The 16,872-nt window shown below is 42.1% G+C and overlaps 1 protein-coding gene across 1 annotated transcript in view; it reads left to right on the top strand.

The window, feature by feature from the left end:
• LOC122416813 (putative lysozyme-like protein) overlaps positions 1–16,733 on the top strand; it is a gene marked incomplete at its 3' end in the record, with an annotated part of 37,531 nt that extends 20,798 nt beyond the window's left edge. The window contains exons 3-5 of the mRNA XM_043429858.1: positions 2,101–2,160; positions 11,590–11,649; positions 16,555–16,733. Coding sequence (XP_043285793.1) covers positions 2,101–2,160; positions 11,590–11,649; positions 16,555–16,733 — 299 coding nt within the window. The remainder of the gene's footprint in view (positions 1–2,100; positions 2,161–11,589; positions 11,650–16,554) is intronic.
• Between the last annotated feature and the right edge of the window lie 139 nt (positions 16,734–16,872).

Genomic DNA, 16,872 nt, shown 5'->3' on the forward strand with positions numbered 1-16,872 from the left:
CCTCTCGCGTGCGCACACCACCACCTCATCCACCTTTCTTCTCCTCCGAGAATTGAGATCTGATTCGCGCGGATAGCCAACCAAAGGGATGGTAGACTCCGCCCCGGGAGCGGAGCTCAAACCGATGCCTTAGCGCGGAGGGTTGAAACAACCCCCTGGTGCACGGCTTTTATATGGATTCGGATAACGGGCGAGGGCGGCAACACTTGCCTTTGCCAATGTTGACTATACGAAATTTACGAACCGGGACCGAGTCGCGGCAGCACCGGCGGCACTTCCAGAGCTCGTCGACGAGAGCTAGATTCCGTCAAAAGAATAAGCTCCACCACCACCACCACCACCACCACCACCACCACCACCACCACCACCACCATCACCACCGCTTTCCAGGCCCGTAACCTTACGTTTTTACTCTCGACACTCCAGTCAGCCTCGGCGTCGTGTCTCACGATGATCGTCCTCAACCACCACGGGAATTTTCCCGTCATATCGTTCGATTGACGCAACAACGCGATAATAACAATACGTATACGACTATACATATATGTATATATACATAGATAAAGATATATAACCACCGCATTTTTATTTAAACGCATATTATTATACATATTTATGTATAAATTATGATTATTTGGGCGCAACGGAGACGTCTCTGAGAGATTATGGAAATATTATTTCTGGAGCTTAAATATATTAATCAAAAATCAAAATTCTCAAGTTGAATCGTCCAATTCTTCCGATTCTTTGACGTGACAATTCTAACGTATCCGATCTTTATATAGTGAAATTAATAAGTCACGAACGACAAATCGGAAGGTGCGCGCGCCAAGATTTAGCAAATATCGTGGTGATTCGAGATAGCGAGGGGGATCATCATTTTTTAACGCTATTTCTTCATTATTTTGGATATTTCATTGTGATCCGGTAACGTAAACGTTAAAATACGTAAAGGTGGAACAATACATTGGTGGATTCGAGGAGGATTTCTTGGGCGACGATGCTCGATCTCAAGAGCACCGCCGGCGGTACCACTACCGCCGATTTACCACGTACCACAGCTTTCACTAATCTTTCGATGCTTTTTGCCGGTACGTTCTCCTCTTCTTCTTTCCTTTTTCCCCTTTCTACTCTTCTCCGCATCATTATTGCTTCATCCATTCTTTTTTTCAGCCTCTTTTTTCAATCATAATCTCGCTCTTTTTGTGCATGCGCCGCTTCAGTTAAATGACATTGCACGCACGTAAACTTGTTGACTTTTTTCACAAGATTACCATTACGCTTTTTTTTTTTCCTCCCCCACCGATAGATCACCTTGAGCGACCACTTTTTTTTCTCGGTATATATTTTCGACGTTGGCGACGTTTTTGGTGTTGACGAAAGTGTGAAAGATCGAGTCTCGATCGGAACGAATGAAATTTGAAACTCGGAGCAGTTAATGGACGGAGCGAAGGGAATTTGGTCGGATTGACTCGATCAAACCGAGGGTGACTTCGCTCTGTGTATAACTTACTCTATCCACAAACTTTTTCATACTTATCTACCACATGTATGCGCGCGTATAGCATAATATAGATTTCCAAGGTACGAGAAAAGACTTATGATCGAACCCCTGAGAATATCGCGATGGGCAATGTTTGCTCTTGCTCATGGGACCCGGTTTATTTTTGGAGCAAAAATATCAGAGTCGCTTCGTTTTTCCCTTGTCGCGCCCCAATAACCTAGCCGAATGAAAATCTATCTGTTGGCAAACATTGCCCCCCGGCAAGTGTGTTTGTGCGTTTGTGTATATGTGTCAAACTTCTCGATTGAGATATATGAATAGGAAGAAAGTTGAGAGAATGAACAATAAGAAATGCGTATATAGGAGATTTCCGTCGCAAATAAATCAGTCGGATGTTGCTTTATTAGGTACCTAATGCGCTCGCAGCTCTTGGCTGCCGGATCATCCTCGGTAATATTCGTTTACCGCGTTATCACATTATTTATACCGCATCGCTTGCGAATTTTTACTTTTTTACACTTTTCAGAGAACGTTGACAAGAACGCGATGAGTTATTTTACAATTGACACTCGATAATGCGTCGTTGTATATTTCAGATGCCAGCAGTTCGTACAAAGGAGGCTGGAGCCATGCCACTTCACCCACACCTGGACAGGGTAAGTTTACCGCCCTGCTCGGTTGTAATCCTTCTTTTATTTACTCGCCGCAATCGTTCGCAGAGTCATTCGGAGACGACTTTGAATTCATTTCCTTTAAAAAATTATATATCCATCTATTCCCCCATATCGTCCGACTCTTATCGCCCTTACGATTGTGAAACAGGAATTGTCTCATTCCCGAAAACAAGACTCGCGAAAGGAATCGTTCAAACGCCTCATAAGGCTTTTCAGTCTGCGAACGTTATTGCAATATTACCGACAAACTCGTCATTGATTGCCTTGCGGAGCATCGCTCGTGCATGCACTGTGAACAAAGGGATTTCAAGACGAATCGAGGATTAAATAATTAATCAAATCTAGTTTCGGGCCTGACACGGCAACCATAATCCTAATTATTGTAAAAAATATACTTACTTATATAATTGATCGGAAAAAAATAGTTGTTCGAACAATAACGAGGTATATGCGGTACCCTGCATTTTTAAATAACCGCGTGCGCGGCTTATCGGAGGGGGGGGGGGTGGCTTTTTAAAAAACTTTCGTCGCCTTTTTCCAGCGAGAAATTTGTTTTTATCTGCTCGGGACACAAAACCAGAGAGCTTTTTTCCTTCGTCCTCAAACCCGCCCCCCTCGCCCCTTCAAACGTCGCATATATTTTCCACAACTGCGACGTCCAATCTTCTATTGTTGTATATATACATTTATTTATACATCCGTGTAGGTACGTATGTACTACGTGAAAGTTGAGAATAGCGTAGGTGATAGCGTCAGAATCGGGGGTTGAAAGTTCACGCGTCGTGGCTTTTTGAGCCCCGCTACTGCCGCCCGCGGGCTCGTTGGTATACATACCTAAACGAGAGAAAACGAAAGAGAGAGAGAGAGGGCGAGGGGGTGAGGGAGTCAGAGGCTGCGAGAGAGACATGTTCATCGGACTATAAACTTAAGAACGAGAGTGAGAGAGTGAGAGGAAGGGCGTGGGCGTCCTGGCGCTTTGTGGCGCGTTGAACCGCGGCCCCTTTGTCGTCGCGCGACGCCCGAACCAAACCGGGAGCAAAACCATCCCCGCAGCAGCCTGCGGAGAAATGCGCCAGCGCGGCCAGGCCAGTAACCACTCGTATAGGTAAAGGGACTGAGAGAGCCAACCAGCAGGGGACAATCATTGCAGAGATCACAGCCATGCCCGTAGGCAACTTGTTATAAACGGCTTCTGCTTGTTCCTCTCTCTCTCTCTCTCTCTCTCTCTCTCCCTCTCCCTCTCCCTCTCCCTCTCGCTCTTGCTCCATTTTCAATCTTGCCCGTCTCTTTCCAATTTACAAACTCTTATACGCTTCGTCTATCGCAACCGCGCGTTCTCTCATCTTATTCATGCATGCTTATTTTCGCCACAAAATCAAGTATCCATGTGCCATGACACTTCTCGCCCTCTCTGCGCTGCACTACGTTTCCCACGAGCGTTGATGCTTTCGAATACAAAGCTCGAGGCGGCGTCGATATATCGCGCGGTTTCGATTTCGAAGAATAACTTGTCCCAGTTGTGTTAAACTATTCGAAATAATGCTCCGCGACATTTCGCAAATTCGGCCAATATATATACGAATGGTCGTTCGCATTATGGGACTCGCGGAGACATTTACCGAGATCCCGATGCGCGCGCGCGCGCAATGTTTCAACATTATACGTCGCAAGATAAAAACGAGAGTGCGAAGAAAGTTGTATGGTTGAAAATAGTATCTCGTCGTAGAATCTTGCAGCCGCGATTGGAATAGTTATTATAGGAAGGGTGTCAAGGTAAAAAATGGTCTCCCCACCTCGAGTTTGCCCCTATAACTTTTCGATCGTTATATACCGCCAAAAGATCGAGCTATCTACCTGAAAGATAGTCACGCAAGGTGCGGTCGAACCGGTATAACAATCGTGCCGCTTGAGATATCGGGGGGAGTAAGCGCAGGGCACGCGCCGCAGCTTATTCGAGTACCTACGTTATTACGAGGGCGCGCACAGGGGTTACTCGGTTAAAGGCTTGCATCACCTACCACCGCGCGGTGGGGCTTATTCAAAAAATCCTTGTTTTCCAAATGCACACTCCCCGATTTGAGCTAACCGCGAGTCACGCAACGCTCTCTATATACCTGATGCATGCGTCGCGTCGCGCCGCCGCGTGCTCCTCCTCCTCTTTTCTCTTTAATGCCCGCGCCTATTTTTCAACATTTTACATTTTTTCGAACAAGATTCTTCCTCCGCGCGCATCGCCAACGATGCTCGTAGGCGACGATCCACGCATTTCGAGCTTTGCATGCGTGATATACATAACAATTTTTCATTCTGTATTTTGACGAGCTCTCTCATTTTGAAAATCATTAAATCTATCCGTGCAACGATTGTTTGGTATAGTCGTAATAATATACTTACCGTTCGACGCGGGAAAAGGATAAGGCGCGCGGCGCTCAAACTAGCCGGAGCCGCGATGCAATGTTACTCAGCATTCGTAGCTCACGCGAGCATTCGGGCGAGATGGCTTTTTGTGTGTCGAAAATGTTCGCGCTTCGAAGCACACGCGTGTGGTGGGGGGGAGCAAATGCGAAAAGAGAGGGAAAAAAGAAAAGAAAAGCTCGCTCCGGTGATGCGTGAACGTGTCACGCATAGGCACGTGACCGTGTATGTACTACCCAAGACATAATATAACCGGGACGAATAGACCCCCGCGGCGGTGTCTATCGCCCTTCCCGCCGTGTCCTGCTCGTTCCTTCTTCATAGAGTGGCACACCCAATATGCTATACACGCTTCGGTACACCCGCGCGCGCGTCCCCCCTGCTCCCGTTCCCTTCCGGCACCCCACGATCGTCAACGCCGCTATGTCACTTCTGTTTTTCCTCGTACAGTGATTTTTTTCCGCCTCGAGAGTCTTCCAACTTCTCATTAAGAATAAAGTCCACGACGATACATAGCGAGAGACTTTTTTAACGCTTCATCCCCGTACTCTTTTGACAAAGGCGTTAGTGGCTCGCGGGATCCATTGCCGGTTCCGCGGTATCGCGAATCAACTAGTTCAGATCAGAGCCCTTGCGAGAGCGCTTAAAGCTATTGTCTACGATTTAACGGTCTGTGTCCCGTACACAGTTGTTTCGTGTGCAAGGGTGGTGAAAGTCGCGTGGAACACACATAACAGAGTGAGCGCGCCCGCCTGCCTACCCGCCGGTCGCTCCGATTTCAGGGAGTACGCGGTTACTTACTATTTTGTAACCTCCTTTGCGTGTACAGGTCGAGTGCGTGACGACCTCTAACCACTTGCCTTTTCCCCGCTGCTACCCTCCCTCTCGCCATGACGTATATCGCCATTACGAATGGCCAATGGGGGAGAGACCAACAACACCGAAAGCAACCAACTTGGAAAATAAAGCTTATTGTAGGTATATATACTTGCCCGTCGACACTCCGACGCCCGTGATTTCCGCGTATACATGACTCAATGCACGCTTCTCGTAGCGCGTTAACTACTACCTATATTTATTATATAATATGTAGCGAAAAAGAGAGTACGTTATAGCGCGAGCAGCAGACATTTAAAAGTACTACCTGCTATATGGCCGCATAACAAAAAAGTTGTTTCATCATTTTTTATAAATTCGTTATGAATTTGTTGCGCTATAGGTAGAACAATATGAGCAAGACGCGCGCGACAGAGACGCAACAATTTGCTGGCCTCTCGGAGAAAAATAGATGCAACGAATGGAGCTCGAAAGTGTCGCTCTTTTTATATACTGCTCGAGAAATTAATGCGGAACCGCGGTGACAATGCGTCAACTTTCATTGTTTCTCATTGTTTTTAAACGCGAGCGTCGGAGGATTGTCCTCCTCTCAACCGTACCGTTTAAGATCGTGCGGTCGCACAATTCGGGCTCAATCTTCAAAAGCTTCTCCTCCTTCCTTGTGCAACCGTTTCTATCATTTATTAACTGATTTATGGTATTCCTTTTTGTTTCGCTTTTCTATCATCACATTTGATTTGCCGATACACTCCACCTTCGAATGGTATATAAGATTGGGCGAATTCAGGGGGTCAAACAACCAAGAGGGAGTAGAAAAATTTCTTTGATCCTCCCTCGCCGGGTTGTTCACTGCGTCTGTGTTGATGCTCGGCGAAACGCTGTACACGCGCGAGATCGTCGTACGTTTTCTCGCCCTGCATCACAGACGTAACAGGATTACCCCGCCCGTTCCTAATTGCTTGTGAATGCACAGATATACACGTATATACTACTCGAGTCGACGCGACAATAGAGCCAAGGGAGCGTGGATTTTTGTATTATATATATATATAGCATATATATAGGCTCTTGTTCGTTTCATAGCAGATAAGCGGATGATCGCGCGTCGACTATTTTTTGAATTTTCTAAAAGTACCGCTGAAAAATTTGGCATATCGATTATGTCGAAAAAATATTCAAGGTTCTATCGAGCCCGGCATACGCCCAAAGACGCTGTATATAGGGGAGTTGGGTGAAACACGACCACTCTCGTCCGACGACGCGTGAGAAGCCCCGCAGCTATCCTGATTGCGGCAACCCTATTTGCTGAGAATAACTTTTTCGTAGCTCGAGGGACATGAAATACGAAATTTGACAATCACGCACGGTAAATCTAATCGTTTGACCCGCCTGACATCAACTGTCCCACTTAAAAAAAGCATCTGCCATACTGCAGTATAACTCGTACGCGCCAAGGACGACGCTTATTCTATGTAATCCTCCTCTTTCTGTCATCAGACGCGCGTAAAACTAATTCTTCGTACAGCCGTTGGATTTGACAAAGTTTCATAGAGCATCTCCAACGCGAGAAATTAATATAGTTTACCGCGTATATTCGGCGGACTCTGTATCATCTCGGGACGCGGGGCACGGGAGGAAATACCCGCGAAGAGCGAAAAATCTGGTGGAGATATAACGAGGTGGTAACTATATCCCAGAAGCAAGCGGGTAAAGTTGAATCCCGCGTATAAGGCGAATGAATGAAAATTAACGAGTATATTGTGAGTTAAGCGGCGGGGGGAACACATGCAGCTGTATATAATCGAGGCTCCATGCCTGTAATACGTGCGACTCCGTGCTCCCAAATAGCTCCCAAATGAATTGGTTAATCTTGCGTTATGCCATCATTTTTTTGCGATTTCATACGGAGAGAAAGCAAATTTCATCGATACAACACATATATATATATACACGAGCGAGTCCCTAGAAATTATGTGTGCGAGCAAATTATATATAGAGAGCCCTGCGAATGTATATTCCGCGCATTCGTTATATATATAGCAGCTTGTCGAGTCCTCGACTGTTTGCTTACACGGAAATCCTCTCTAACCGATTCTAACGCTCCAACGCTTTGCTCTCTCGTTCCCTTCCCCCCTTGCTGCATGCTTTCTTCTCTATCGACTCGTATACTTAACTTTTTTTTTATTTAAACTCTGCCCGTCCTTCGTTTTCCTTCGTTCGTCAAGGACCCTACGAACATGTATACGTTCCCTCTGCTTGACCTCCTCTCTTCGCAATCTCGCGTCTAACGAACGGCCAGCATCTTTCCGTTGACCTCTCGCGCGCATCAACGAATCACCTTGCGATTCACCAACGATCAAAATCTACAGTATATATATTATTTTTCGAGGGTGGGAGGGAATACGCGTGAAAATATGCATCGCATTTGTGCGGAGAAATTAATCGAATAACGACCGCGCCGCAGCGCATGCAGCAGACCCAAACAGTCCCTATAGCTCGACAATGCAATATGTTGTTCATTTATCAATATCATATATATATATATATATATAGGGGAGTATGGGGCAAAGTGGCCCACTTAAGGGATTTAACGAGTTTTGTCGGGTAGCACATGGTCATTTACTTATTTTTATGTCCCCAAACTGATTCCACCTCATTATTGCTCGAATTTTGAAAAAAAAAAAAATTTTGGGGCAAAGTGGCCACCCCCTCAAATGCGATGAAAATCGATAATTGTCACTTCTGGTTAAATAGATGTTGGAATTGACTGTTCTCGCATGGAACATTGAAGGATGCGATAAAACGAAAAGAAACGAGGCATAGTACGAACCCTCCTTCGATGGGATGAAAAAAAAATTAGTCAGAATACTTCGATAAATTTTGCCAAATTTTTTTTCATGCCGAAAATGAATATCCAGCCCACTTTATCAGTTAATAAATGATCTTTCGACTATTGTTGAGTCTTAAAACTCTTTGTTCATCCTCTTTTTCCTCATTTGGTCGAGAAAATTTTTTGGGGCAAAGTGGCCACCCTCTCAAATGCGGTGAAAATCGATAATTGTCACTTCTGGTTAAATAGACGTTGTAATAGACTGTTCCCGCATGGAACATTGAAGGCCGCGATAAACCGAAAAGAAACGAGGCATAGTAGGTACCCTCCTTCGATGGGATGAAAAAAGAATTAGTCGGAATACTTGGATAAATTTTCCCATTACCAGTGGCAAAAGCTCGTTCTTATCGGGGGCAAATCGTGGGAAAACCGCCATTGTCACGAGTCTGTCGTATCGCGCAAATCTAGTGAGTAAGAAAAAAGAGATCATGAAAAAAGAAAAATTCTTGTCTGCGGCGGACGTTGCGTGTATTTTCTGCGCGATCAACTTTATTCGCATTCCTCCAAAGATTGAATTCGTTGCGAAACATGCCTAAAATGGGCGCACACTTTGTGTGCAGGTGTCGATGAAGATCAAGTCCATTATAAGTACGATTTTTGTCAATTAATATAAAATAGACATTTATCAGTAATTCGCAAAATGATTCTCACCCTCTGCCTCAAATAGCTATCTATTTCTCAAAAAACATAGAATTCTCACTGATTCTGTGCCCCGCCAGAAATCGGAATTGCGTGAGTGGCCACTTTGCCCCAGAATTCAAAAATGCCCCAAAAAAGTGGGTGGCCACTTTGCCCCATGTGGCCACTTTGCCCCATGTTCCCCTATATATATACGAGTAGATCCATTAGATTTCGTCCAATTTCTCGGGAGGGGTCTTTCGATTTTGCTCAAACTTGGGTACTTTGAAGTACCTTAAAAATTATCCCCAAATACCAAATTTCAACTCTCCAAGTGCTCAAGGTCACGAGAACGAGCCTTATAAATATCAAAAAATGCCCATTTTTTGCCTCGTTTTAAGATGATGGTTCACAAAGACTTTATATTCACGTCCAGATCAAGAGGCCTTTCATTGTGACCAAGTTAAATGAATTGAAAATTTCAATAAAATGTCCTTTTTCAAATTGATGCTACGGGCTTCTTTCTAGAGCTTAATTGACTTTTAATACGGCTCATTTTTTTCGTTTTTCATACCTTTGAAGCGATTCATGAGAAAAATTTGTATCACGCGAATAGAAGCCTATAGAAAAATGTCATTCCAAAGTTGGCCTTTTTCGAAATTTTACGAAAAATTGCTGACTACGACCGTGAACCACGGATTTATATCAACTCCGATGTTCACAAAAATTTAGGTGAGAGTAGTTCTTTATATCCAGAACCATCCGCTTCGAGGAGTTTCTTGGCCTGAACTTTCATCTACAGCCTGCCGAAGACGACGCAACTCCGAGTGCTTTGATATTAAAAAATGTATGATGCAGTGTTTCTAATTTTTTTTGCGGCTGTTTTACACGGAGTTTTCAGTATAGTTGTATCGAATCGAACATACATTTACCATATAAACAGCATTACTTTTTTGATAAATAGAATCATATGCTATACACGGCCTTTTTATATGAATTTTCGTATTCAAAAATATATCATTTTTAAAGAAAAATATATTTTCAGTTCATTCAAAAGACCTATTTTCAATTAATTTGGACTAGCTTTCAACTTTTATGAATTTCATTTTTGGACTTGGTTTAATACTGTTTTTTTTTTTTTTTTTTTTTTTCCATCATGTAAAACGTAATAATTTTTCAGCCTTGTACAATACAGTTTGAATTTGCTCTCGAATTTACTTTATATGAAATATTGAAAGGTGCGTTAATATCTCCTTATTTGTTTGTATGGTAAACAATAACGGTGCAAGGATGAAGATGTAAGACGATTGGAAGGGCTATGAACAGTATGTGATTAATTTCGTTGATGATTTTCGCGTAATGCAATACGTATTATTAACCCTAAAATGAGCATAATGCCTGAATAATGCTCCTCAACATGATATAGCGTCTGGAGTTCTTAATGTTTTTTTTTTTTTCAGAATAGGTATGAAAAATTTTATTTGTTATATAATTAATTATAATTATTAAGTCAGATTAATTCATGAGAAATAGGTTTTTATCGGCAGTTTGCGTGTGCACGAAGGAAGGCATGTTACTTGAAGTATATTTTAAACCTGACATACAGCATGAATTACTGTAAAAAACTAGAGACAAGTACGTTTATGGTTTTTGAGCAGTTATATACCTATAAAATCATGGAAATCAATGGTTGGAAGACTTTTCATTCAAGAAAGAAAACGTTTTCAAATAAATACAAAAGATGCCAAGTACATCGGATTACGAACATAAATGTGATTTCATTTTTCAAAAAATGTACTGCTGTTTATATGGTAAATGTGTGTTTGATTCAATACAACTATACTGAAAACTCCGTGTAAAACAGCCGCAAAAAAAATTAGATACACTGCATCATTCATTTTTCAATATCAAAGCACTCAAAAAATTCCTCGAAGCAGGTCGCTCTAGATATAAAGAAATCCGTGGTGCATGGTCAAAGTTGGCGATTTTTCGTAAAAATTCGAAAAATACCAACTTTGGAATGATATCTCTCTAGGCGCCTTCACGCAATCCAAATTTTCGGCATGACTCGCTTGGAAGGTATAAAAAACGAAAAAAATAAGCCGTATTAAAAGTCAATTAAGCTCTAGAAAGAAGCCCGTAACATCAATTTGAAAATGGTCATTTTATTGAAATCTTCAATTCATTTAACGTTATTACAATGAAAGGCCTCTTGATCTGGACGACTGCGGACCATGTTTTTCTATAATCGAGATGTTATACTAAAGGAAATGGAACCAGTATTATTTGACTTGAACGTAAAGTTTTTGTAAACCATCATCTTAAAAAGAGGCAAAAAATGGTCATTTTTTGATATTTATAAGGCTCGTTCTCGTGACCTTGAGCACTTGGAGAATTGAAATTTGGTATTTGGGGATAATTTTTAAGGTACTTCAAAGTACCCAAGTTTGAGCATAATCGGAAGACCCATCCCGAGAAATTGGGTGAAATCCAATGGATCTGCTCATATATATATATATTACATACTTATGTCTTATAACCTTATTGATCGTGTCCTTGTTGTTGTTGTTGTTGTTGTTGTTGTTGTTGTTGTTGTTGTTGTTGTTGTTGTTGTTATTTTTGTTATTGTTGTTGTTGTTGTTGTTGTTCAGGTTACGGCAGCAGCTTGTCAAAATCTGCTCTCGACACGCATTCTCATCTCAGACAACCCGGTAAGTTTAATATGAGAGCGCGCAAGAAATGAGACAAACTTTTGATAAAAAGTGCGAGAAAAAATCATACGAACCGAATATACGGCTCGGATCCTATATATATGAATAAAAACGGCGTATTATGACTCACCGATATACCTGCGCTCCCGATGCTATTTTTTCAAATATATAGATATAATTCAATATACACACGACGCGATATACGAGGAAATGTTTGAGATTTGTGCGGTGTCGCCGACGCTGCGTCATCGCGCATTGCGCTTTTCGCTTTATCGACGCGCGTACATACGTTCGACGTGCGCGCACTTTTTTATTCCAAGCCGACGACGTACTTAATGGAGTTTAGACATCGGCGCGTTGGCGCGTGACCCAAAATTGTGTATAGCCCGAGCTTTTCGGAGGTAACTGCACGGAATGACCCCTTCGATTATATCCTCGTTGTACTCGTCCTCCTCTCGTTAACTACACAAAGTTTCAACCCCCGCCCCCCGTGCCTGCTCAATTTCCGTCATTCTTCGATCATTTTCTCCCTTTTATTACACCCCCCTCCGCGTGATCAATATATATATATATATAGACATATGCAATCGGTCTCACCAGCACAAGCGCCGCGAACAACGCCTTTCTTCCTCTCGCACGCGAAATTCCTTCTCGCACTCGAAATATTTATTTTATGACAGCTCGAGCCGACTCGACTCGATACTATATACCTATGATTTTGTTGCTTCCGCGAAAATAATCTTATTCGGGACTTTATTCAATGGTTAAATTTGCACAATATTTCGTACTATTTTGCTCTTTGCGGGGAAAGTTGAAGCATATATATAATACCTACACATATTTTACGTTTATCTGGATGCAGTTAATCTTAAACCCGCCGCCGTTTTCGCATCGCGCGTTCGCGATCAAGAATCCGAATTTCTAGGCTAAATTCGACGGAGTTGTCTCGAACCCTCTGCGTATCGTCGATGCGGCGGAACACACGGTGAATGGCATTTCGTTCGAGCATCAAATGGGCGTACAAAGTCTCATTCCCCCTTCTATCCTCGCTCGTCATTATTAACTCGTAAGTGAATTACCGTTCGATCGAGAGCCGATCATCGGTATATACGGGATTCTTTCGTGTATGCATTTCGAAGGGGTCCCGGTTCCCCAATTCGGAACGACCTTTGAGCCATTCCCCTCACCCATTAAGCAGCCAAAAGATTTACGTATGCATGCTACATAAATGCTACATTTGAGCAGACCGTTTCACCCGATATTTTCATTTAAAATCTCATAATCGCGTCGACACGATTTTTTGACATTTATATTTTTTCATGCCGCATCATAGAATAATCGCGCGGGGCGCAAGCAGCAACGCGTCTTATTTTTCCCTTCGCTGGATGACGCGTTTACTCGTTCCGCGTTTCGTCCTGCTTCAAACGAGAGCAAAAAAGATGAAACCGCACCGAGCAACATTTTACCAGAGCGTCGAAAACTATGAGAACTTGTATTTTTCCGAATCGTCAAAATTCTCCGTGCGCGCAAACGATCCATCATTTTTTTTTATTATTTTAAATTTTATTCCACTCTTAACATTTTTTTCTATCGTTATACGGTTTACATTCGTAATTGGATATAATATATTGTTCAATTATGACTGGGAATTTCACGCTGATTTTCGAACATGTTCAAAAGAGGAATTAGGGGAGACCGCGGCAAAACGGGATACTCGAAAAATGAGAGAATTTTTTTTAAATTTTTATCCTAGTCCAAAAGGAACATGAAACATATTTTTTCCAAAATATCTTGTTTTTTTTTAAATTCGTTCTTTTCAAATTCACTTTTTTCTACATCACTTTAAAAATGAAAACGTTGTTGCACACATATACAAAAAGTTGATTACGTCTACGACAGTAATCGCAGATACATGTTTGCGGAACATCATGTGTGGTTATACTTGCACATGAATCATGTACGCACTCTGCACAATTTTGGTACTGAATCCATGATTCAGTGGACAAAGGAAACAAATTTTTACAAAATAAACATTGGCAATCTTCGTTGTTATTCATATCATTAATTTTGAATTGAGTTACAGAGGGTGCGTTCGACGTACGTTAGAGCGTTGTAAGCGCTGAGTAGCGCTCATATAGCGTGCGCTCAACTTACATTTGAGCGCTGTAAGCGCTGAGATCGCTTTCAACGCTTACAGCGGTAAGTCGGAAGCACTCTCTTACGGGTGTAAAATACACCCAAGGTGCATTGAATTAAAATCATAGTAAAAAAAATTTCATGAGTTTTTGAGGGGTACCCTGTTTTGCCTGGGATTTTTTTTTTTTTTAAATTGAACAAAATTCCAGTACATTTCTTAGTTTTTGGGAGTAAAAAATAGACAGAGCTTCCCAAACTTTTGAAAAGTTCAATATTTCCTTAGGTATCCCGTTTTGCCCCGGTCTCCCCTGTATACATATATAAAACCTGAGATTTTAAGAATTTTCGTTCGTTGTGTATGTATTCTGTTATGAAAACGAGTTTAAGGAACTCACTCGTCGTAGCGCAGTAGTCATTATCATAGAATAGTTCGAGAGAGAGAGCAGCGATATGTGCGGATGAGACAAGTGTACTATGTTATGAACGCTTCCCGCGCTTCAGTTGTCAACGCAAAAAAAAACTCCATCTTTTATTTTATTTTTTACCGGTCCAATATGTTGTTTGCAGTAAGTAGCGCTCCAAGTAACGGGGTTGCGCGTATTTTGTTTTTTTTTTGTTTGCACTCTAGCCATCGCGAAATTGGCAGCCCGCTCAGGCTGAATTTCGAGCGCGATTACGACACGATCGTTCGATACAACGATTGATCTGTGCGACGCGTATATATATTTTGTAACGCGTAATGCTCTTGCCGACCTGGCTGAACCTCGTCGCACGCATCGGTTCGAGTTATATACGTTAATAAAAATAAGCAGGTATGAGAAAAACGTGGAATTTTGAGTTTTGAAATTTTAACAATTCGAATTTATTCAAATTGAAGCGATTTTTACAACACGACAATTCGTTTTGGATTTATTTTCGTGGAATAATCGCTATCGCGTTCGCCGATTGTGGAAAATTTTGTTGCACACGCCATTATGAATTTAAATAAATTTTTTTAATCACACGTCTTTCGCTCACATTGTTATTGTTCGTTTTCAAAATGAAAATTAAAAAAAAATCGATAATTCAAAAAGTGATTCGATTCTATGCAATAAAAAAAAAAATATATTACATTAAATATTGGCGATATAATTTCAAGTTCGTACCACGGCCTCTTGAATTTTCAAAGATTGCGCAAAATTTACAAATTTTACAAAAAATTTTGATTTTATTTTTGAATTTGAAAATTATACTTGAAAAAAAATTTCAAAATTTACAAAAAAAAATCATCCTTGGATCTGGCAAAACGAAGAATGAAAATTAAAAAAAAAAAAAAAAGTTCAAGTGAAAGGGTACAAATCTTAGGTTATGGGATTGCAACGTCATCGAATCGCTCCGATACCTTGGGCGTATCTGCAAATTTAGGTAATTTACCGTCCACGGGTGGTATATGGGGGATTGAAATGTCACCGAGTCGCTCGCCGCGTGCATATCCCCGTGCAACGAATAAATCGGAAATTTCAATGTCAGAAATAGACCACGGACTATGGGATGGGAATATAGAGGACGTCGCCGAACCCCGCCGATACTCCGCAGGCATCCAAGAAATTTTAGGAAAGATTATGTTTTTTACTATACATACATACGATTAGGGAGAATATGGTTGTTCCGAGTCAGAATTTTGAGGAACCACTATCCCACGCATCGGTCGCGCACCGACTTTTAACCCGTTCTCTGCGCGTGTTTAATGACTTTCACATTTTTTATTGGCTCTCGAGAGCCCTTGTTCTCGTATTTTGATTCGTTCGCCGCAATTTTATCGTCTCAATCGTGAGATGTGCGAAAATTCGTTTTTTAATTTTTCGAAATTATTTCACAATAACAAAAATAAAAATTTGACTTATTACATTATTTTCCGATTGATTTTAATCCACATTGATTTTTAATTTATAAAACAAGACAATGTGCTGGTTCAGGTTTTCAAAACGTGCGTTTGTAAACCCGGCTTGTTTCGGGGGCTCCGGGCTAATTTTGTATTGCTTATTGCTTGCCAGTATACAGCCACCGCCTGTCAACTGCCAACAGTGATACAGTCCGCCGGTCGTTGTTCGCATTTGGTCAAAACATCGCGTCGAATCGCAATCTTTTTCGATGTTTTGTTTAGGGTTTGAGACGAGTCGCGTTGTTCGGGGAGTGTTACGCTACAACGCATATATATATAGGTATATATATCCACTATTTTGCTACTCGAAGTGAAATTATTACGATCCGAACGAATTTGCGCTTTATCCGCGCAAGAGAGAAGGGAGGCGGCTTCGATGATTATGCGTCCTTTGTAAGGGCCGCTGTAGGGTCCTCTAGCGGCCAGAGCCGGTACGGTAAAAGCGTCGCTGATGACGCATTGTAAAGCTCGCTCACCCCCTTCGGCTGTAAGAAATAAGAGGGTGTAATATGGGCTCGATTCGAGCGCTCGGTAAATCGTTCTCTTACTCGTATCGCGAACCGAGTACCGCTATGTATCAAGTGTGAGGGTATAACGTTGCTCGGTAAGGAGTCGTTCGCTCGCTACCGTTAGAGCCCGCTTACGGTTCGGTGAAAAGAGCAGTCAACGAACGAGTATCGCGTCCTCGCGACTCCATGATCCCCCCTCCGATCGAGAACGAGAGTCTCTTTCAAATTTTTTCTTTCGTTTTTCTTCGTTTCTCTCTCTCTCTCTCTCTCTCTTGAACATAAGCGCGAGCCTGCGAGCCTTATTTCGTCATTTCATCAATGTTGATGTCTCTTTGCAAGATCCATATCAAATGTTCGGAGCTACGAGTAGTCGATTGGCGAGTTCCGGTTCTGGACAAATCCAACTGTGGCAATTTTTGCTCGAACTATTGTCGGATTCGAGTAACGCTGCGTGCATCACCGTGGGAAGGAACCAATGGCGAATTCAAGCTGACCGATCCGGACGAAGTTACTTTTTGGTGATCCGAGTTTTAAATAATTCATCGCAAAAGAGCCACCTAATAAGTTAAACTGTGTGGAATATCGGTGAAACGCTGATACTCGCATCTACGTCCCCTAAAGTGTGAATACAAAGATGCCGCGTGCTCATAAAGTATA

Source organism: Venturia canescens, chromosome 10, assembly GCF_019457755.1.
Source record: "Venturia canescens isolate UGA chromosome 10, ASM1945775v1, whole genome shotgun sequence".
Lineage (NCBI taxonomy): Eukaryota > Metazoa > Arthropoda > Insecta > Hymenoptera > Ichneumonidae > Venturia > Venturia canescens.